Source organism: Paroedura picta, chromosome 7 (genome assembly GCF_049243985.1).
Source record: "Paroedura picta isolate Pp20150507F chromosome 7, Ppicta_v3.0, whole genome shotgun sequence".
Taxonomy (NCBI): Eukaryota; Metazoa; Chordata; class Lepidosauria; order Squamata; family Gekkonidae; genus Paroedura; species Paroedura picta.
In genome coordinates this window covers 74,728,913-74,751,120 of record NC_135375.1, presented here as the reverse complement: position 1 = coordinate 74,751,120, position 22,208 = coordinate 74,728,913, and the positions used below count along the sequence as shown (strand labels likewise).

Here is a 22,208-nt window from a genome sequence, read left to right as displayed (position 1 = left end):
CTTTGGGAGAGAGATAATAATTTCTCTTTGTCGACACTCTTCATATCATGAATAATTTTATAAGCATCATGTGTCCCCTCCTGCCCACACACATACTTAATTTTCTCTTTTCAAAAAGTCCCAAACTCTTCAGCCTTTCCTCATCAGGGATAAATGTTTCCACTCCATGTGCAGGGTCATTCCATCAGAGTTCTCTTCTAATAAGTACTGTAAATAGTCTATAGAATTCCATGTATTGCTAAAGATCAGAAGGAACTACTACAATTCCCTAACGACACTAACTCCCAACCTATACTCTTTCATGGCTCTCACCTTGTGGAATGGCCTCCCTGAAGAGGACAGAAAAGCTTCCCCTGTCTTGACCTTACAAATGATGCAAAACTGAACTACTTAAGAGGGTTTTTCTGCACAGGTATTAGGGTTGCACTGTACAAAATGGGCCACAAACTTACTTGGATAAATAATTGGGATTATGGTCTATTCTGCTGTTTTTAGCTTCTTGCAAGTAGAATCCTATTATATAATTTCTGTACAGCTTAAATGTGTCGTATTAATATTCTATGCTTCAGTTCTTTCTAGTGATTCCAGATTTCTAAAATCCTAATGCACTGGTTATTAAATGTCCCATTTTGCTGATTGTACTGGTTCACTATGTGTAATCTGCCTTAAATCCCTGCGAGAAAGGCTTACTGTAAACAAAATAAATAAAAATACTGTATACATGCCCTACTTCTTCAAGCAGTTACAGGAGTTACTGCTTAGCTGGATTGTTACTCTTTGGAGGAGACAGCACTAGAGAATTGTTTGCATTATTTACATACAAGTAACACAAGTGGAGGCAAAAGGCAGCCTCATTGGGCAGCAAGGCTACTCCAATTCAAAGAGAGATCTTCCAACCCCATGGAGCTTCAGCCAACTCACAGCAGAGCCCTCCTCACATGATGTTACTGTCTTGGTATTATTATTATTTATTTCATTCATGATTTGGATGTTACCAACATGTGTCAGCACTAGACTTGAAATGTATGTGAATGCAAGAAGATGTTCAGACATTCCAGAAGAGTAGCTGTGTTTGTCTGCTACAACAAAGAGTCTTGTGCTGGGAACTTAGCTGCTGATACTACAAGCTACTGTCTGCATTGTGGAACAGGGCTGAATCTGCACTAAGCTTTTATTGAAAACCCAGGTCAATTCAGACCCTGCCGTCTACACAGAATGTGATTTCCATTTTGATTTTGGGTGATTTAAATTTTTCATCTGCAACAAGCACAATTGATCCGGAGTGACTCTACCTTTTCCCCACAATATCCTGGAGTGGTTTTAACCCTCAATATTTGAAAAATTGGCATTAGTAAAGATGCAGCTTTCCCCAAAATAACTTGTCGCTGCCTCGTGCCTCCAATGGTGTAACAAGGAAGTCTGTCCCTGATTGGCTGGGTGCCAGTTCAAAGAATTCCTAGTTCGTGGTTGCAAGATTTATTTATTTTTAACTTTATTTATTTTTAACCTGTGCTTCAAAATCCACACTTCTTGCAGCAGAGATTTGCCTCATTCTGAGAGGCTGCTGCTGTCTTGTCTCTGCTCATCTCGCTCCCCTGCCCACCTGAAGATTCAGTCCCTGTGAGGTAGGAGGGGCTGAGAGATCAGGGAGGAAGTTCTCTTAATTTTGGGTCCTCCACTTTTCTTGCCCCCTCCCTGCTCGCATGCAGCCTCGTGCACATGGGTTTCTGTTTCAAGTTGGGGGGGGGGGCAAAGATTCCGGTTCAAATCGATCTGAATTCAGCAGGATCTGAATTCAGAAAGTGGGGGGGGGAGCTCTGTGCAGATTCAGACCAGGTTAAAATCAGATAAGTAAATTAGCCCAAGTTCTGTTATATAACAGCTATTATTGTCCTTTAATACCGATACTCTGCTTCTAACTTTTGGAGGCTTCTGTCTTGTAAGAGAGAATCAGATAAGACTTATCATCTACATGACAAGTCAGTGTGGTATAAATAATCAAACTTGGATTTGGGAGACCCAAGTTTAAATCCCTACTCTGCCATGGAAGCTTGATGAGTAGCCTTGGGCAAGTCACATGCTCTCAGCCTCACTTAATTCACAGAATTGTTGTAAGGATAAAATGGAAGAGAGGAAAATTATATAAACTACTTTGGGTCTCCATTGGGGAGAAAGGTGAGATCTATACATGCTAAATACATACAAGCTAAATAAAGTTGTTTTATTCAATGAATACAAACAAGCCTGTTGACCTTACTTAATACAAAATACTAAGAGACTGCAGCATCTCTGTGACAAGAGAACAGTTCCTTATGTAATACAGAGTGATATAAGAGGCAGAAAAACTTTATTTCCTGTTTAAAAGACAAATAATTTGCTGTATAATTTGCTTTTGATAAGAGACAAATAATTTGCCTCTTATCTAAAGTGGACAAAAAGTAGTTTTGAAATGTAGTAAATATATAGTTGAGTTCTGTGCTAACTCCTCATCCTTCTATGTTCAGCATTTTTACAACCATAAACTTCAGAATCAAAGTACTTTATACATAGTCCCCTCCCCCTCTTTTTAGATTGCAAGTTTTTATACTGTTGAAATTTTGAAAATGGTGGATATATTTTAAACTACCTCAGAATTATGGTGTGTTAAAAAGGTACTATATCAGTACATTTATAAATGAAATAGATTTCAATAGAACAAATTTAGAGTCCAGTGGCATCTTTAAGTCCAACAAAGTTTTATTCAAGGTATGAGCTTTGGTGTGCACACACATTTCCTCAGGTATGTTGTATCTATTGGTCTTAAAGGTGCCATTGGATTCTAAATTTGTTCTGCTGCTTCAGACCAACATGGCTATCCACTTGAATCTAAATTTCAATAGGTGGACTTACCAGTGGACTACAAAATATTATCTTATACCTCTAAGAGTTGAAAAATCAGTAAAATTTCTACCAAGGCAACAGGAGTTGAATCCTGTGATGCTCTCCCACTAAGCAAGGACTCTGCCTTTGGGGCGGCACTCCTTCCTTCAAAGCCAGTCATTCAATCCAACACTAAGGTTCTAGAATGCCGTATTAATCATGGGTAATATGTGACACATTGACACAAAAAGGATGTCAAAATGTCATAAAGATTTTTCTTTTGGGGTACTTAAGTTACAATATGCTTTGTATGAGAAACAAGTTCACTGAAGTCAATTGTACTCACTTCCTAGTAAGTGTTCAGAGGACAAGTAGAGTCTCTATAAAATTTGTCATTCTGTTACAATTTAAATTTTAAATTTTCATTAAGTCAAAGAGTCTTTGAAACATATTTTATCAATTGAGAAATATTTGCCTAGTAGATCGTTGTGATATAAGTGCAATTTTGTGCAAGAAAGACAACATGCAAGAATATGTGTTGTATATTTTTTTCAATAACGATATCAGGAGCTGATTTATTACATTCCAGAAAACTTAAAGTTTTAATCATTAAACATAGTTCAAGATCAAGGTCATAGTTCAGGGATCAAGGGGGCAACCACCTGCCCCCTTGATCCCTGTCCGTCTTGGCTCCTTAAGGGGAGGGATGGACGGATAGGTGAGCAGCTCAGGGATATTGTTAACTGCTCTCTCCAGTTGGGGGAGTTTCCTGAGGTGCTGAAGGAGGCGATGGTGTGCCCTCTCTCCTCAAGAAGCCATCCCTGGACCCACATGACCCTGCAAGCTACCGCCCAGTAGCGCATCTAGCGTTCCTGGGTAAGGTGGTGGAAAGGGCTGCGGCGGACCAGCTCCTAGCGTTCCTGGAAGATACTTCGGCACTCGATCCATACCAGTCTGGCTTCCGCCCTGGTCATGGGTGGAGACTGTGTTGGTCTCCTTGTTGGATGACCTCCGTCGCCAGCTTGACCGAGGTGGCTCTGCTGTGCTAGTTCTTTTAGATCTGTCGGCCGCGTTTGACATGGTCGATCACAAGCTGCTAGCGAGCCGCCTTGCCGGTACAGGGATAAGGGGTACAGCGTTACGCTGGATAAGCTCCTTCCTCCAAAACCGGACACAGAGGGTAGCCGTGGGAGAGGAAGTATCGGGCCCTTACCGGCTCCCTTGTGGGGTCCCACAGGGCTCGGTGCTCTCTCCTACATTATTTAACATCTTTATGCACCCTCTGGCTCAACTGGTACGGAGCTATGGGCTGGGTTGCCACCAGTACGCTGATGACACCCAGCTCTTTCTCCTCATGGATGGCCACCCGGACTCCCCCCCAGATCCATTTGCCAGATGTTTGGAAGCCGTAGCTGGATGGCTCGAGCAGAGTCGCCTGAAACTCAACCCCTCCAAGACGGAGGTTCTGTGGTTGGGCCGTAGGGGGGCAGATCAGGAAGCACGCTTACCCTTTCTGGCCGGGACGCAACTTAATATCGCATCTCAGGCCAGGAATTTAGGGGTGACCATCGATGCCTCACTAACACTCGAGGCACAGGTTAAACAGGTAGCTAGCCGGGCATTTTTCCATCTTCGCCAGGCTCGGCTACTAGCGCCCTATCTGTCCTCCGAACACCTGGCCACAGTGATCCATGCGACGGTCACCTCTAGACTAGATTTCTGTAACTCGCTCTACACCGGCCTGCCTCTGGGCTTGATCCGGAAACTGCAACTCGTCCAAAATGCGGCTGCTAGAGTCCTCACAGCTACACCATGGAGGGCTCACATCCAGCCAGTTCTGAGGCAGCTGCATTGGTTACCGGTCGCCTTCCGGATCAGGTTCAAGGTTTTGGTTTTGACCTTCAAGGCCATCCGTGGTCTAGGCCCAGCATATATGAGGGACCGCCTTTTGCCCTATATCCCCCGCAGGGCTTTACGCTCTGCGGGGGCTAACCTACTGGTCGTTCCTGGCCCCAAGGAAGCCCGCCTGGCCTCGACTAGGGCCAGGGCCTTTTCGGTCCTGGCCCCAACCTGGTGGAATGAGCTCCCGGAAGAGCTGAGGGCCCTGCGGGAATTACCAGCATTCCGCAGGGCCTGTAAGACGGAGCTCTTCCGCCAGGCTTATAACTGAGGCCGGGCGGAAAGAAGATCAGACCCCCCCTCACAAACTGGCGGTAGAGAGCGTCACCCCCCGCCGTAGATGAGGATGCGGAGAGCAAATGAGTAGGCTACGCCATCACTGTTACAATTATTGTAAATTATTGGTTTTTATTGTCATTTTATGGTTTTAGGGGACAGGTTTATGTAAGCCGCCTCGAGCCTTCGGGGGGAGGCGGGGTATAAATATAAATATAATAATAATAATAATAATAATAATAATAATAATAATATAATAATAATATAATAATAATAATAAACGAATATAAAAATGTCAAAAAACAGGATTTATTAAAATAAATCACACCAAATGACAATTGAATAAGTTTTGACATTACCATTGCTCTCATAAATAAAGAATGAGAACCTTTCACAGGAAAAATATTTCCCTGCACTATGTTGTATGTTAACACAGTCAATGCATCACTGTAGAAGTCATAAAAACACAATCTCTTGTAGTCTGGATGCTCTTTACCTCATTATTGTAGTATGTCTAGAACTTTATTAATTTTGTTAAATACAATAACCAGCAGGGAAGGGGATTTCTCCTGTACTATTTGAACCTGCATTTGGGGCAGGGTTGAAGGGTATCTGTTTGCTTGAGATACTAAAAACTAATTGCCACAAATGCTGTGACAAAATGGAAATACCAGGAAAACCTAGTTAATCCTTGTCTCACCAAGGGAAGAAAGTCATTGCTCATGGTCCTAAAATATATTACTACGACAAGACATACCTTCTGAAAATATGCCATCTTAAGTTGTATGGAACAGTTTTCTTAATGTTTACTCCAATCCCCAACAAGTACCACTCACAGCCTTAAACTGGAGTAATAACTGTATACAGGTTGTGAGCTCAGGGGAACAGAAGATTGTACCCAGCATAGCTAAGCCAGTAGGCTCTCATAGTGCTTTCTACCATCTACCTTCATTGGACCAACTGATATGTCCACCTGCCAGACATCATGGAGGATCACAGAACCTTTTCTCTATTAGAAGGCATCTCAAAGTGGCTTACAATTGCCTTCCCATTCCTTTCCCCACAACAGACACCCTGTGAGGCAGGTGAAGCTGAAAGAGCCCTGGTATTCCTGCTCGGTCTGAACAGCTTTATCAGTGCTGTGGCGAGGCCAATGTCACCCAGCTGGTTGCATGTGGGGGAGCATGGAATCAAACCCAACTGGCCAGATTAGAAGTCTACGCTCCTAACCACTACACCAAGCTAGCTGGAGGCAATTCCCCCTCTCCGCACTGCTTTCAATGTAATGTGTGGTCTCAGTAAGTTCATGAGCAAAGCACTTGTGTGTTAAAAAAAAAGACATTTGCCACTGTTCCCCCCCCCCCCCGCAAGTAAGCCACACAACCATAGTTGCAACTAATCATTCATTGTGCTCCATCAGTTTCACGAGGAAGTTATGTTAGTAAGCAGAATTTCCTTGCCTTTGCAGAACAGCTCAACAACACAAAGTATTGACTCCCCTTTCGTATCTGTTCGTTGTCTTGCAAATAACAACTCTTGAGTCAAACTTTCATCTTTTATAAAGTGCACATAAGCGAGAAACAAAGATTGATTGCCTGACAATGTTAATTCATCAGCTGTAATGCAGACTCTGTTGTCCTTAGCATGCTGCACAATGCATCTTCCACATTTCCCTAAAAAACTTTTTTTCCTTTTTGAAAGCAGTTACTGAGATATTTTTAATCCTTATGTAAACAAGAAATATTAATACTGCACACATGGCAACAAAAATATTACTTATGTAGCTAAAAGGAACACTTCAGAATCAATAGGTTCAGTCGTTGAGAACACAGGAGAATAAGTACCACATGATACTATTATTACAGCAAAAACTGAATAATGACTAAGACATAAAAAACTCATGCAGTGATAAAATTTTCTCAAAATGGGATGTACTGATCTGAAGAGTGCTCTGGTGGCTTTATTTATTTATTCCAATAGTTTCCACCAGATGTCAGCACTACGCAGAGGCAGAAATTTGGGAGTGTCATTTGCCTGCATGGTTCCATAGCCTGGTCAATTGTAAATTATTTGTCAACATGGTTGAAGGCCCCCCCTCTGCTACCTGCTTAGGTACCTCCCACTTTGGAAAACACTGGTCTAGATAGACAGAAACTGGACTCAAACAGACTATACTTACAAGCCTCAAGAGGCATTATAAAATAGCACTACTGGACTTCTTTATTGAATTAGTCATTAATTAGCATCAAATAACTATAGATTTTTATAACAGCCAAGTAAAAAAGCTGACACAGTCACTTTCCTTCACATATAGAGGTTCAAATAAACAAGTCCTGCTTCAGTACTTAATAACATGCTTTAATAAAGCAAATGAAATAGTGCTACTTCCTAATGGTTGAATTATGGACAGAATACTTGAGTCATATTGATTATGTACCCTTGAACTGATGTGTTTATTGATTTTTACAAATAAAACAGGATTGCACTTACCTGTAACTGTTGTTCATCAAATGAGCTTCTGTACAGGCAGATATGGGACCATGCTTGCTCTGGCCTACTGCAGAGATCTCTTTTAAAGCTTTAAAGTTCAGCCTCTTGTGGCACAGGGTGGTAAGGCAGTTGACATGCTGTCTGAAGACCTGGCCATGAGGCTAGGAGTTCGATCCCAGCAGCCGGCTCAAGGTTGACTCAGCCTTCCATCCTTCCGAGGTTGGTAAAATGAATACCCAGCTTGCTGGGGGGTAAAACGATAATGACTGGGGAAGGAAATGGCAAACCACCCTGTATTGAGTCTGCCAAGAATATGCTAGAGGGTGTTACCCCAAGGGTCAGACATGACTCAGGGCTTGTACAGGGGATACCTTTACTTTCACCTTTAGAAAGTTCAGAGTGCTCTGCCCCCTACCCTCATGGGTCAGCCCTTTCCTCCCGAGCCAACAGATGAAAGAACAGAGTAAGGGCTGCTTCCCACAGTCCCTTCTCGCTACTTCGGAAAGACCCCATAAGTGTGAGGACCCACAGAAGGGAAGCAGGGAGGGATGTGTGCCTGCACATAAGTCTAGTTGATGAATAACACTTACAAGTAAGTGCAACCCTTTTTCTCCTCCAGGGCTCCTACACAGTCTCACATGGCAGAATAGCAAGCTCACATATTTTCATGGGATCCTCAACAAAATAAGGACTGAAGAATTGCTTTCCCCACAGCTGCATCCCATCTGGAATCCACATTGACTACAAAGTGCTTGAATGAAAGTCGACAGGGAAGGCCAGATGGCTGCTTTGCAGATGCTATCCAAGGGGATGTTGCTGAGGAAGGATATGGAGGAAGACTGAGACCTGGCCAAGTGAGCTCTTAGATAGGCAAAGGATGCTAACTGGATAGTCTTGAAAACCCAATATCAGATTGTTTGAGAGGAGACTGTCCGGCCAGAAAATCAGAGCAGCAGATTATCCTCTTTCTGCAAGGATGCCATATGGTCTAAATCAGGCTTTCTCAACCAGGGTTTCATGAAACCCTGGGGTAGAACTATGTCCTGGGAGACATGAAAGGTAACCAAAACAAGAACCTGTGTTGGCTGTCTTCTGGTAGAAGTAATTGTCAGAGGAAATGCTATCTTATAAGAAAGGAAACACAAATCACATGGTGAGGGGCTTAAATGGCTCTTAAACAATAGAGTGGGCATAGGGGATGAAAAAACAAAAAAGCCTGCCACAGAGTAATGCAGGCTTTCTCAACCAGAGTTTCATGAAACCCTGGAGTTTCTTGACAGCCCTGGGTTTCCTGAATTTATTTTTATTTATTTATTTATTATATTTATATACCGCCCTCCCTGAAGGCTCAGGTGGGAGTTAATTAATTGTTAATATTGTTTAATTTGTTAAATATTTATCAAGTGATATGACCATATCTGAGATGCAGAATATTGATATGCATGCCCAATGTCAATTGGCCCTATGAGGGACCAATTTCCCTATGGGGGTCACAGTGAGTCCCCCCACACACCCAAAAGGGATGGATCATGACATGGAAGGGTATCCCAAACAGGGAGCCAATTAGCAAGTTCTCCCATGACAAACACCACCCTAGGGAATGAACTATGGCTCTAGAAATGGGAACTACTACCAGGAAGGGCCTGAATTGGAGGATCTAAAAACCAATTTTGACTCTGTATAGACTTAATAGAATGAAATCTATTAGAAGCAAATGTCTTGTCTGGAGGCTGTCCAACTCGATGGGAGAAAGGTTTGCTACTGTCAGTGTCTAGGAGAGTCCCAATGAATACAATAGACCAAGTTGGGTATAAAATTGATGTATTGATCTGGAGATCCCCAGGAAGTCAGAATGGAAACAGCTAGCAAAATGTGGTCAACTAGCAGATCCAGGGAGGGGTAGACAATGAAGCTCCTTAAGTATAAGTGAGCAACCACCACTAACAAGAACATTGTAAACAACCTGGGGGGACTGGCAAAAGCGAAAGGAAAGGCAGCATATTGGTAGTATACCTGGCCACACTGATAATTTAGGAACCTTCCTAAATCTGGAGCTTATGATGATATGAAAGTAGGCATCTTTAAGATTAATAAAGGGAAAGCATTATGGGAGCAAGCTAGACCTATGGTTATGCAAAATGTAGGGACTACAAAAAACTTATCAAGGGCCCACAGGTCCAAAGTCACACATTTCCCATTGTGTTATCAACTAAGGAGAATAAAAGCCAGATTTGGTTTCATGCAAGGAAACAGGCTCAATGGCCCTTTTATTTACTCCTTCTGTGGGGGACATGTGGATGGGGAGGAAACAGATGGACAACCAACTGGTGGAACACAGAACTGAAGGATATATTCTCATCGAACAATGCTAAGAACCCAAGTGTTAGAAGTAAGTGAATACCAAATGGGGAGACAATGAAATAAACTGTGTGCAACAAGGAGAGGCTGGAGTAGTCAGGTTATCCTTGCTAAAAGCCTCATGAGTTGAAACAAGGTCTTGAGTTTTGTTTTGTTTCAATTTTATACCCAACTTGGTCTCTGTCACTATGGAACTGGTAGTAGTTGGTGGACAAAAAAGGAAACGGCAGTCTTACCCTAAGATTTTGTTCATGTGGTCAATTTTCTTGGCAGCAGGGGAGACTGATACTGGTTGAGTCCAAATGGGTCTGAATATATTCAGTAGTACTGTAGCTACTTATGAGACTCCTACACAGATAATGGCAAAAAACCTGCATAATGTTTTGTGCATAGTCTTAATAAATGCATATATTTTAACTGACATAAATTGTAATGGGTTCATTAGTTATCATATCATCTATACTTTTATCAAAGATCTCGCTGAAAAGGGGAAGCATTTATTATTCATAGTATTTTAATATCATTTTGATATCAATGGAGAAATGGTTGAACACGCCTAAATGTTTGCCCTGAACTGAAAATGTACAAGTCAGCTACTTAGTGCATAAGTTAATGTTCAGTATAATGACTTTCCTTGATTTTACTGCCTGCGGCAATATTTTTGAAAAGGTGAAAGTTAATCAATATTTGTTTATATTTCAAGAATTGCATGACAGCAGTGGTATACATCACTGTCAAACATTTCAACAGTTCCAGAAAAAAAAACTCTTTACAACTCTTCTCAATTTCATACAAAATTATTTTCTAGTAAAATTAGATCAAATTGATTCAATTCTATTTGAAAATGTAACATTAAAGAGACTGAATCTGCCAATACTTTTAAAGTTAACATGCCCACATGTTAACAATTCCACTCTTTACACTGAAACTGAAATGTCTCTATTTTTAGAAATGATACAATTATTGAAGGTCAAGACTATAATCTTCATTCTCAAGCTTACTGATAATTTGTCATTAGGAGCAAAATTTCACGTATATAAGATTCTATGCATACTGGAACAGCTGAGCCAGACAAATAACTCCATTTTATGCAGGCTTTGCACACATTATTGTGTATTTAAAAGCAAATGTACTTTTTATGTTTCTTGCTATTCCCTATTAATGGTACATTAGAGAATGTTAACCAATACCATGCATGCACATGAAAATGTTAGGTTTTGCATAGGTGGCATTTGTACAAGAGATTTTAAAAATGAAATTGAAAGTTCACTGCAGGGGAGACCAGTTTTGAACTGCATAATTAAACTACTGTTTATTTGTATTTGGACATTATTTTTAAATTGTTTTCATTTTTCCCATAGGCATACCAAAGCTTTATTCAAAACATCTGGGATTTTTATGACGATGGATGCTGGCAAAGTGAGTGCCCAAAATATATGAATTGTTCATTGCTTTTATGCCCTTTTCATCCCCTAAGGGATACAAAAACATTATAATTTTAAAAATACACTATTTATGTCCTATGTGATCTAAGCAAACACTTCATAAACATCTGTATTCATTAACTGAACAACTGTTGACAATTTTCTTGTTTTTAAGCTATAGAGAAGTGGTATCTCAATGATAAACGGTTGTGAAAACAGAATAAGTGTACAAAAGCCATATATGTGATGAGATGTTATGATCTATTGTGGTTCAGAAGCTTCCTTAAGGACCAGCCTTAGGGAGAAAATTATTGGTTGGACACACTCATGTCACAATCTTTCAAACTATTTATCCCCAGGAACAGCAGAAGAGATTCCTCAGGTAGATCCAAGAATGAAGAGTATCTACATTATTTTTTAACTGACAGGACAAAATACTAGTTCCTAGGTGTTTTAGTTCATCACTGATTTATAACCCATTCTGAACAATAATACTTCTCTCTTTTAGGGCATGGTTGGTAGATCTGTTTTTGCTCATAGATGAACCCATAATCTAAACAGTTGCTTACTTTTCAATACTAATAGGTCATCTAACAGAGATGCAAGTCCAGACACCACAACAAATCCAGGTGCAAACTTTTTCTAGAGCTGACATTATGTAGTAGTTACAAGACTCAGATTCAAATTCAAATTCCCACTCACCAATGATGCTCATTGAGTGACCTTGGGCCAGCCTAATCTATCTCACAAAACTGCTGTGAGGATAAAATACCACTGTTATGAATTCTTTGTAGGAACAGCAGGATTAAAATCTTGGAAATAAATTAAGCAAATTTAGGACATAAAATTAAAAAAATCAAGCAAAGTTATTATAGGAGAAAACATCATTGGCTATATATTACACTTCCTCCAGTGTAATATATGTCATCACATGCCAATAGCATCTTTGGGGCTGTCTACACAGGTCAGACAAGTCAGTCTCTAAACAAAATATACAAATTGCATAGAAAATGGCAACAGTCAAACTGGGCAAGAACATTTCAGTTTCAGGCTACAGACCTAGAAACAACAAACGGCCAAAGGAGGGGATTTTGGTCACCGACTGAGGGGATTATGGAGTTTTAATAGGGGTTGGAATTTTTAGGCTTTTATGAGGGTTTTGTATGATGATTTTAGATTGTGACCTGCCATGAACCACTACATGAGAGTGGCAGGATATAAATCGAAACATACATACATACATACATACATACATACATACATACATACATACATACATACATACATACATACATACACACATACTTTAACATAAGCACTTCATCTAGTCTGGAATTGAGATAAAGATCTTCACACTGATTATCCTGTATACACTTTAGGTTCATGTAGAAATATCACAGATGGTGCACCCTGCATTACATTGCAATAGTTACCCCCAGCCTTGATTACTGTAATTCACTCTAGGTGGGCCTATCCTTGAACTTGCTCTGGAAACTACAACTAGTGAAAAATGTGGTTGCCTTCATTTAAGAATATTCCTAGTTCAAAGCAATTATCACATATTAAATAGTAGGATATTTAAAATGATATTTGTCTCAATGATCACTTATTTGAAGTACGTAGTCAGTTGGGAAATCCTCTTTTTTAGCTTTTCAAAATATGGTAGCCCTATAAAAACTTTTGTCAGAAGATACTGAAAAATTCTCTGTCCCCATATAAAGCCTCCTCTTTATATGGACAAGCAAAGTGACAACAAACTGCATCTGATGAACTAGGCACTAGTTGACAAAACTTATGATAGAAGGTACCAAAACTCCCCCCTTTTTTTTCCTGATTTTGTGATATTTCCAAAATATGGACATGAACTATTAAAATTCTTCCAATGATAAATTATATACAGGAACAGAAATTTAGACTGCATTACTCACCAGTTTTAACCTCTGTAAAGGTATCCTGCTTGTGTCTATTGGTGTTCTTTCTGTGACATTACCAAATCTGACTTCTGGAATAGCAATTGCACACATGACATGAGCCCACCTGCAAAGAGCAACAACACACACAGAGGATGAGCAACAACACAGGCATTAATGCATTATAAGTAAAAGAAACCCATCATATAAACATCTTCCCAATACATTTCTTAAAAATAGGCCACATCGATCAAAAATAGTATTATGATTTATTGGCTAAAGTAAGATCTTTTTCTGACATTAGTAACTGAAAATGTATCCTCAGAACCAGAAGTTATTACAGTGCTTTGGATTTGTCCCACATTACATTTGCTGGATCACAATAACTTCAGCAGAGAAATCTGTTCTTATTATTTAGTTTGATCTGAAACTTTAACAAACAGACCATTTACTCCCATTGTCTTCCCATCCTCACATCAACCTACCTAACAACAGCAAGGAATACATACTGGCTCATCTCAGTTTCCCTCAAAGCCCTACTAATTTTATATCCAGAGCCCAGAGAAGAATGAAAGGAAGAAATACAGAAGAAATACCGTACTTTACAAGTGACTAAAATAATATTTGTCAATCTGTCAAATGAGACATAAAAACTTAACATTATGTTGGATTAAATTCTGAAACACCAGACAGCTTTTCTAACAATTATATGCATATATTTTTTCAAACTGATAAAATTATATCAAAAGGTTTCCACAGGGGGACTAAAGATGGATTACAAAATATAAAAAGCAATTCAATCAGGCAGCATGAGACATTCAACGAACAATGCAGTGAGATTATAATTACTGAACTAAAAAACAATGCAAACAAAAAACTGTGTAAAACGTGACATGCCAGAATGCAGAAAGGTAGAAGATAAGGCAGTAAAAGAAAGGTGCAATATGCAATAAACATTGTACTAGACTGCAATCTAATTCCCTTATAAAAGACACCTCATAAACCAAGGGTACCCAACCTTTTTGAGCCTGTGGGCACATTTAGAATTCAAAAACAGCATGGTAGGCGCAGCAACAAAATGGCTGCCCCAAAGGTGCAGCCAGCCACAAAATGATTGCCACCTTGATGTAGTAGTTATGATTCACCGCTCCTTCATGTCCCTGAGCTAGTCACAGTTCTGTCAGAACTCTCTTAGCACCACATACCGCACAGGGTGTGTTGTGGGGAGAGGAAGGGACAGTGATTGTAAACCACTTTGGGACTCCTTTGGGTAGTGAAAAACGGGGAATAAAAACCTCCTCCTTCTGTGGTAGCAGCTGCTGCTAAATGAACATTTAAAAAAAAAATTCCACATCCAATCAAATTTCCAGTAGCCTTGCTGGGTAAAAGCTCTACCTGGCCCCAATCATTTTCTAAAAACATTTAGCGGGTAACAGAAAATGTGTCAGCAGGTACCATGGTGCCCATGGGCATGACATTGGGTACCCCTATCCTATACCGTTACATTGAATTACATTTGTAATTCTTTTATAAAAATGCTCTCCTTCCATTCCTGTTTTAACTTTGCCATCAGAACATGGTTTTGTGCTTCATCCTTCTTCTAGAGTATGACACAAATCTTTTTAAAAGCTTCTGTGAGTTGTTTTGGCCATAAAGGCAGGATATAAAATTTGAATAAGCATAATACTGTTCTTGTACTTGCTAGTGAACAAAAGAGATTTTGTACTAGATATATCTAGGGGGAAATGCAGCCTCAATTCAAATTCTGACATTGCAACTCTGGTTCTTGTTTTCAGAACCTTCAGAGCTATACTACCCAAATGAACTCTGTTAAGAGGCTGCCCACTGAGATAATCATGAGGTATAGCATGCACAAATACTGGGCACTGTTTTTGCTAGAGTAACTCACAAGGAAGTGCAGCAATGGCCTTTAGCACGTGGCTGACATTACACCTGGCAGGGGACACAGGCAAACAGATGAATGCCTTGGCCCACTCAGCTGGGGCCCAGCAGAAATTAAGGGTCTGCAGCTTGCAAGAGGTCATGTAATTTGGGGCAGGGCAGACAGAGTGGCAGGCTTTAAAAGGATGGCCAGCACGTGCACCTGGCCTCCTTTGCCGCTCGCGGCTTCCCACCCTGTAATTGGTGCAGTAAATGTCTGTTTTTGTTGGTTTTATTTTCATTGTCTCAGTGAGTGGTGGGGGGTCAATCCTTTGGGGGTAGAGCCTGTGCCTGCATGCTGGGTTCTGCCATGAGGTGGGAGCCTCCATAAGAGGCTGTACATGTGCCAGACAACGGTGTCTTCCTGGCTCGGGAGACAGCTGCCTCACATGGCAGGGTGGCTAGGGGGACCTCAAATAGAGGCTGATGCTTCTGGTGTTTCCTCCATGCCCAGCAGGACTGATGGGTAGGGAGAGCTTGAAAGGTGTGTCACTTGGATCCTTTGAGTGGGCCTACTGAAGGGTTGCCCTCCCCATGTGTCTGTGGTCTGCTGGCTGCAGCATGGGGAGGGACAATTTGGATCTGCCCACTGGTGCACCCCGCCCTGCTCAGTGATGGTTATGGTGGAGGCAAATCCTTGGGGTAGAGCCTGTGCCTGTGTGCCAGATTCTACCATGAGGTGGGAGCCTCCATAAGAGGTTGCACATGTGCCAAGCAGCATCTTTTCCAGTTTTGGAGACTGTTGCCACGGCAAGGTGACTAGGAGGACCTTCCAATAGAGGCTGATGCCTGTTGGGCTTCCTCCATGCTTTACCTTCCAGAGGCGCAGCAGGCCTGATGGGTAGAGAGAGCTTGACAGGCATGTCACTTGGACCCCGCAGGCAGGCCTGCTGATAGGTCTGCCCATTGGTGCTCTGTCACTCATTTACATAACAATAAAGCTTTGGTTCCTGGCAAATTGATGGGGAAGAAATGGAGATAGTGACAGATTTTATTTTCGTGGGCTCCAAGATCACTGCAGATGGGGACTGCAGCAAAGAAATTAAAAGAGGCTTGCTCCTGGGGAGGAAAGCTACGGCAAATCTAGATCGCATCCTAAAAAGCAGAGACATCACCCTGCCAACAAAAGTGCGTTTAGTCAAGGCTATGGTCTTCCCAGTTGCAATGTATGGCTGCGAAAGTTGGACCATAAGGAAGGCTGAGCGTCAAAGAATTGAGGCTTTTGAACTCTGGTGCTGGAGAAGACTCTTGCGAGTCCCTTGGACTGCAAGGCGAACAAACCGGTCAGTCCTAGAGGAGATCAGCCCGGACTGCTCTTTAGAAGGCCAGATCCTGAAGATGAAACTCAAATACTTTGGCCATCTCATGAGAAGGAAGGACTCCCTGGAGAAGAGCCTAATGCTGGGAGCGATCGAGGGCAAAAGAGAAGGGGACGACAGAGAATGAGGTGGCTGGATGGAGTCACTGAAGCAGTAGGTGCAAACTTAAATGGACTCCGGGGAATGGTAGAGGACAGGAAGGCCTGGAGGATCATGGAGGATCATTGTCCATGGGGTCGCGATGGGTCGGACACGACTTCGCACATAACAATAACAACAAAGCTTTGGTCTTATTTATGCCAAAAGAAAAAAAATGCTGTGGTATATGTTCTCTGTGCGCCAGAACCTGTCCTGCTGCCTAATAATATGTTTCACTAGCAATCTAAAGCCTTCAGTGATTTTTTACAGCATGCATGCATGCATGCATAACGTGATTTTGAATGTACCCTACCAGCAATGTACTTTGAATGTACCCTACTAGCAATGTACAATAGCCTTTGAAAGGACTTGTAAATCTGTATTCCCTAACACTGAGAAAGGAGTAATGTCAACCAACCTCTGAGCCATAACACAATGCTAAAAAGCTGTATCCACTTTGACATGTTACACATTGTACAAGCTTTCCCCAGAACCTGCCAGAAACAAGTCAAGATGCTGGTTTACCGCCTCTCTGCCTAAACTCCCAAAAGAGTCTTACACTCTGCCACCTCCAACTGGCTGTGGGTCCCTGGCCCCAGAGAAGCGCATCGGGCCTCAACAAGGGCCAAAGCCTTCTCGGTCCTGGCCCCCACCTGGTGGAATGAGCTCCCTGAGGAGATCAGAGCCCTGCCCGAACTTCCACAGTTCTGCAGGGCCTGCAAGAGGGAGCTCTTCCACCTGGCATTTGCTTGAGGCCAACCGACTCAGAACACTTGCTGGTCCTCCTAGATGCTCCCCCCCCCACGACTGAAATAATTAACCTCCCAATGTTACTGTTGTTATTTATAGTATAAATGTGGTATTGTAATCTTTTGATGCTTTACTGAAAGTTGCTTTGATGTTACAGTCTGTATAACATTCCATGTAAGTTATAGAATGTTCAATGTAAACCGCCCAGAGCTGCAAAGAAATGGGTGGTATAGAAATCTAAATAAATACCTCAGGGACTGCCTGCTACTGAATGAGCCTGTCCATTCAAGTCATTATGTGTAGAGGCTCTGCTGGGGACATCATTAATGGCACATGCAACGATTCTTGCTAGACACCCCATATTTTTGCATCTGCCATAGCCAAAAATTTTGTCTGGCCCCCCTCCCCATAAACACCAACACCACAGTCTCTCCAAAGATAGCTGAATACATTTTAGAAAAACCCTTTAAATTAGTTGTAGATTACTTGATATTAATTTTTAGTTTCTTGTCTTCACATTTCTACAACTGTATTTATATTGTACAAAGTATAAGATGCCTACTGTACCTCTCAAACTGGAAAGCTTAGAGGTTACCTAAGTAAATCAAATACAACACTGTCACATCCACACTAAGTCTGTCTGACCAGAACAAATACTCATCCAGTGATTCTAAACCTATTCCAGTCACTCTAGAAGGGTGTAAGTCAACTTAGTACTGTGACCTTAGACCTTAACAAGAACTTGTAAAAGAAATCTGTCTTGCAAACTGGAGTGAATTTGCTATTTGAAGTATAAGACCTGTGAAGTCCTGGGAGGCTGCTTGGGACTTCAGGGCCCTCTCCTGGTTGCACCTCCTCCTCTACAGGTCCTTCTTTGCCCTCTAGCCCTTCCACTTCCACTGGTCTTCCACTGCTCTTCCTCAGTCTCACCCATCTCTCCCATTCTGGCTGCTGGCTGCAGCGATGATGGCTGCGGGATGGGTGCACACCCCACTGGCCCTTGTACCATTCCAAGTGCATGGAGGGTGAGGCGAGGACAGGAGCTTCTTCCTGGCATAACTGGGGCCCATGGGAGGATATCTATGGGGTTTGCACTGGACTCAGAAGGGTCCAGCATGATGCAGGGTGGTGCTGTGGTGGCCCCCACTACTCCCGCTTCTTCAGGGGACTGTGTGGGCAGTTCCCCCTTACGAGTGAGTTGCAGGGGGATGGTGTCTGGCTGTTGGGCGTGCCCCTGAGTATGGGGGGCATGGTGTCCCCTTGCACCATCATGCCAGGGTGGGGTCACCTGGAGAAATGCCAGGGTCATCATCAGGGAGCCCAGATATTCCCTTGCCATGTGAACACAATACTTTACAAGCAGCCTTAGATTCATAATAAGTACACAATATTTTGGCAAAAAAATAAAGCATCCACCCCAATATTGATGAAACAATTTGATCAGAATCCAGAGGCCCATATGTGGAACACTCTCTATATAAAAGTGCTTTTCCACATGAGTAAAATATTATCTGTTCCGAATGGAAGAAATATTGTTCCCTTGAAAGCCACTCCTAACAATCCAAGAGCCTACCAGAACAAGCTTCAATATGGCATGAAGGGATGCAGCCAGAATTAAAACTGCCAGTCCACTCATATGCAGGAGGTCAGAACTAATTCCACACATGTTAGATAATGTACTTTCAATGTACTTTACAAGAAGATTTCCCTGTTTCACACAGGGAAGTCCAGGTGAAAGTGTATGGAAAGTTCATTATCCAATGTATGTGGAAGGAGTCCAAAGTTTTTTGTTCATACATAGTAGTGTGAGATTCTGGCCACTGGTGATAATGAAACTTGTAAAACACTTATTCTAGGTCCTTTTTAAAAGAAGCTTGTTTTTCATTACTCTACAAACGTATCTACTACACTTAATATTTCTGGTAAGGGCTTGGAGGAGGAGCTGGTCTCACGCCTTTAGTGCCACTCAACGCTTAACACCCACTCAGGGTAGCTGTCCCACCCCTGAGTGCCTCCTCCTTCAACCGGCTTGCCTGTCTGTCCAGTGGCCAGCCAATCACTTTCCGTCCCCCAGCCCTGACCACTCCCTCCTCCTTCAACTTCCCTCCAAGGCTCGGAGACTGCATATCCCTGCCATGTGAGAGCCGCCCCCTGCAGTTGAGTTCCCTGCCCGAGGCCTCCAGCCTGCAGCCTTTCTAGGTCCTGAGGGGAGGGAGAGGCCATTTGCAGAGTTCTTCCCCCCCCCCCCAATCTAGTGCCCATTGTATTCCTGAAAGCAATGGTATTTGCCCCTAGTCAAGTTATAATAGCAAACATATGATGAACTGACCAGGGATAGCATTCCTCGAGATAAGCCTTGAGTTTTGAAGATGTAGCAGAATCTACTCCAGCCTGATGGCCACAGAGATATCAAGACCCAAATTATTATACCTGACATAGCCTCGTTATCGTCCTTGGGTATGTAGGTAGAAGTTGTGTCTCATCTGTATTAAAGTCTGCAACTTAGCCTCTGCAGGGATTGTGACTCTGTGTAAGCTCAGAACTGTGATTATCTAGAACAGTCTTTCTCAGCTTTTTTACCATTGAGAAACCCCTTAAACATTCTTCAGGCTTTGAGAAACCCCAGAAGGGGCACGAAGGCAGCATTTACATGTTAAACAGGAATTATGGATTGACGGGAGAAACTACTGCTTCACTATTTAATCTGGGAGTCAAAATATAAAATAGCTAACTATAGTCTTGTAAAAGTTTAATTTTACACCCTGTAAGATTATAGCATTTCTCTATAAACAAAAAAACACTCCCTTTCCCCCCACTTCATGCCTGTATGTTTTAGAGAGAATCTGCACAGAAAAGATGTTTATTTTCAAACATGCCCTTTATAGTATCTCCCCAGTAGACAAAGAAAAGCATTACATTCCGTTTAGATGACATTTTCTTGATCTGTATCTTGAAATCTGTTTACTTCTGCCAGCACTCTGTTTAGAGATACCTGTTGTTTAATTAACATTTAGCAAAAACACTATCTGAAAATGAGTTATTCTATTTTCAAATACTGATGAATGTATAAAATCCATCTTTATAACAAAAGTAAAATTTGAGGATTTAAAAAGGTCAGGAAAATGTTAGCCACCTCTGTTCAAGTGAATGGTAAAAAGCAAAGTTAAAGGAAGAAATACATTCTGTCTTTAATTGCTTGAAATATAGTAAGGAGTTTCCCGTGGAAGCAAAAGCTATTGCTGGAAATATAGGGACAAATAAAAAATAAATGAAATAATTTGAACATGGTTAGTAATGAAAATAAGGAAGATGAATGAAATTATTAAAGAATGAAACAAACTCCTAGAGACAGCCTTAAGCTAGGGGTGTCAAACAAATAGCCTGCAGGCCAGACCTAGCCCATCCGGGGTTCTTATTAGGCTCAGGAGCAACTGGTGCAAGAGAGAGAAGGTAAGAGGCACATGTATTCTTAATGCAAGTCAACCTTGCCCCATGTGATCTGTAAAACTCTTTTGTAGTAAGAGATGGAGTATGGATGAAAACTATTAATGCAAGCACCACTTCATATACAAAGTTAACATGGTGAAGGTATGTGAGCTTCTGTGTCCATCATATGGACAGTGAAAATCTACCAGTTGGCTTAATTATTTTTGTTAATGCAGAGTTTTCACACATGCATATATATATATACACACACAGATCCCACATACTACCAGAATAAAAGCATTGAAGTACTAGTACAACTTGGGATGGCAGCCTCCAATTACAGCTTATCTCTGGACTACAGAGATTGGTTCTTTTAGAGAAAACTGATGCTTTGAAGGGTGGCATTATACCCCACTGAGGTTTTTGTTTTCCCCACTGTCAATCCCCAAATCTTCAAGAGTTTCCCAACCTGGCAACCTTACCCCACATCCCCTGCTGATGTCTTAAGTACAAAATTTAATTTCTCTACAACAGGACATTGGGGGGGGGGGGAGTTCAGCTTTATTCCTTGGAAATCTTAAATATTCTGTATTTATAATTAGAAAATAAAATACTGGTTTGGTAAACAGCATTAGCTCAGTTGCAGTACTATTTTAGGAGAGTGCTATAAAAGAAAACCAAGTAGTACAAGATCCAGAGCCATACTAAACTGATTCAGATTGATTATTTTGTTAATGGTATGCTTGTTTCTAACAAAACGGTAGTAATACTATGTTAAGCACCATAATCACAAAATTCCAGAGCAAAAGAAAATACACTTGAATGTGAGATAACACTGCAAGACTTGCTCATGCAAACAATGACAAATGAGCTTTCATTTGCTTCTTTTATACTGTCATCAGCAGAAGCTGAGTGTGGAATGTTTAAGCACCAGCAGAGGTAAGAAAACAAAACTTCCACTTTAGCTCATAAAATGTATTCACAAAGTAACAGAAACCTAACTTAGTAACTTAATTGGAAGTTACCTGTACCTTTCACTGGAAGAAGCAAGACTCATTTTTGCAAAGATAAAGGAATATTATAAAATAAATTACATTCTGAAGCTGTCTGTGTAGGACTAACTACAATTTGAAACCCAACATGAAATTTGGTATCTGCATAAGAATGTTTTAATGTGACACCAGTGTTTTATGGAAGGTTCCAGAGGTATTTCTCAAATGCACTGAAATCCATTTTTTTTCCTAACAGACTGATCAAACATGTTCAAATTTCATTGACAGAAACATAAGTAAACAGGGTGAAGCTGGAACAAAGGCTCGCCTTCTACAAGCACACAACCAATCCATTGAACTTCCTCCAAGAGCACTCTTGCCAAACTGACCTACAGCAGAGTGATGAAATCACCAGAACTCACTGTC

General features: G+C 41.5%; 1 protein-coding gene across 7 annotated transcripts in view; it reads right to left on the bottom strand.

Moving 5' to 3' along the window:
• KDM4C (lysine demethylase 4C) overlaps positions 1–22,208 on the bottom strand; it is a 259,002-nt gene that overhangs the window by 48,664 nt on the left and 188,130 nt on the right. For all 7 annotated transcript variants that reach the window (XM_077344954.1, XM_077344951.1, XM_077344953.1 and 4 more), the window contains exon 17: positions 13,235–13,343. In XM_077344954.1, the coding sequence (XP_077201069.1) occupies positions 13,235–13,343 (109 nt within the window). The remainder of the gene's footprint in view (positions 1–13,234; positions 13,344–22,208) is intronic.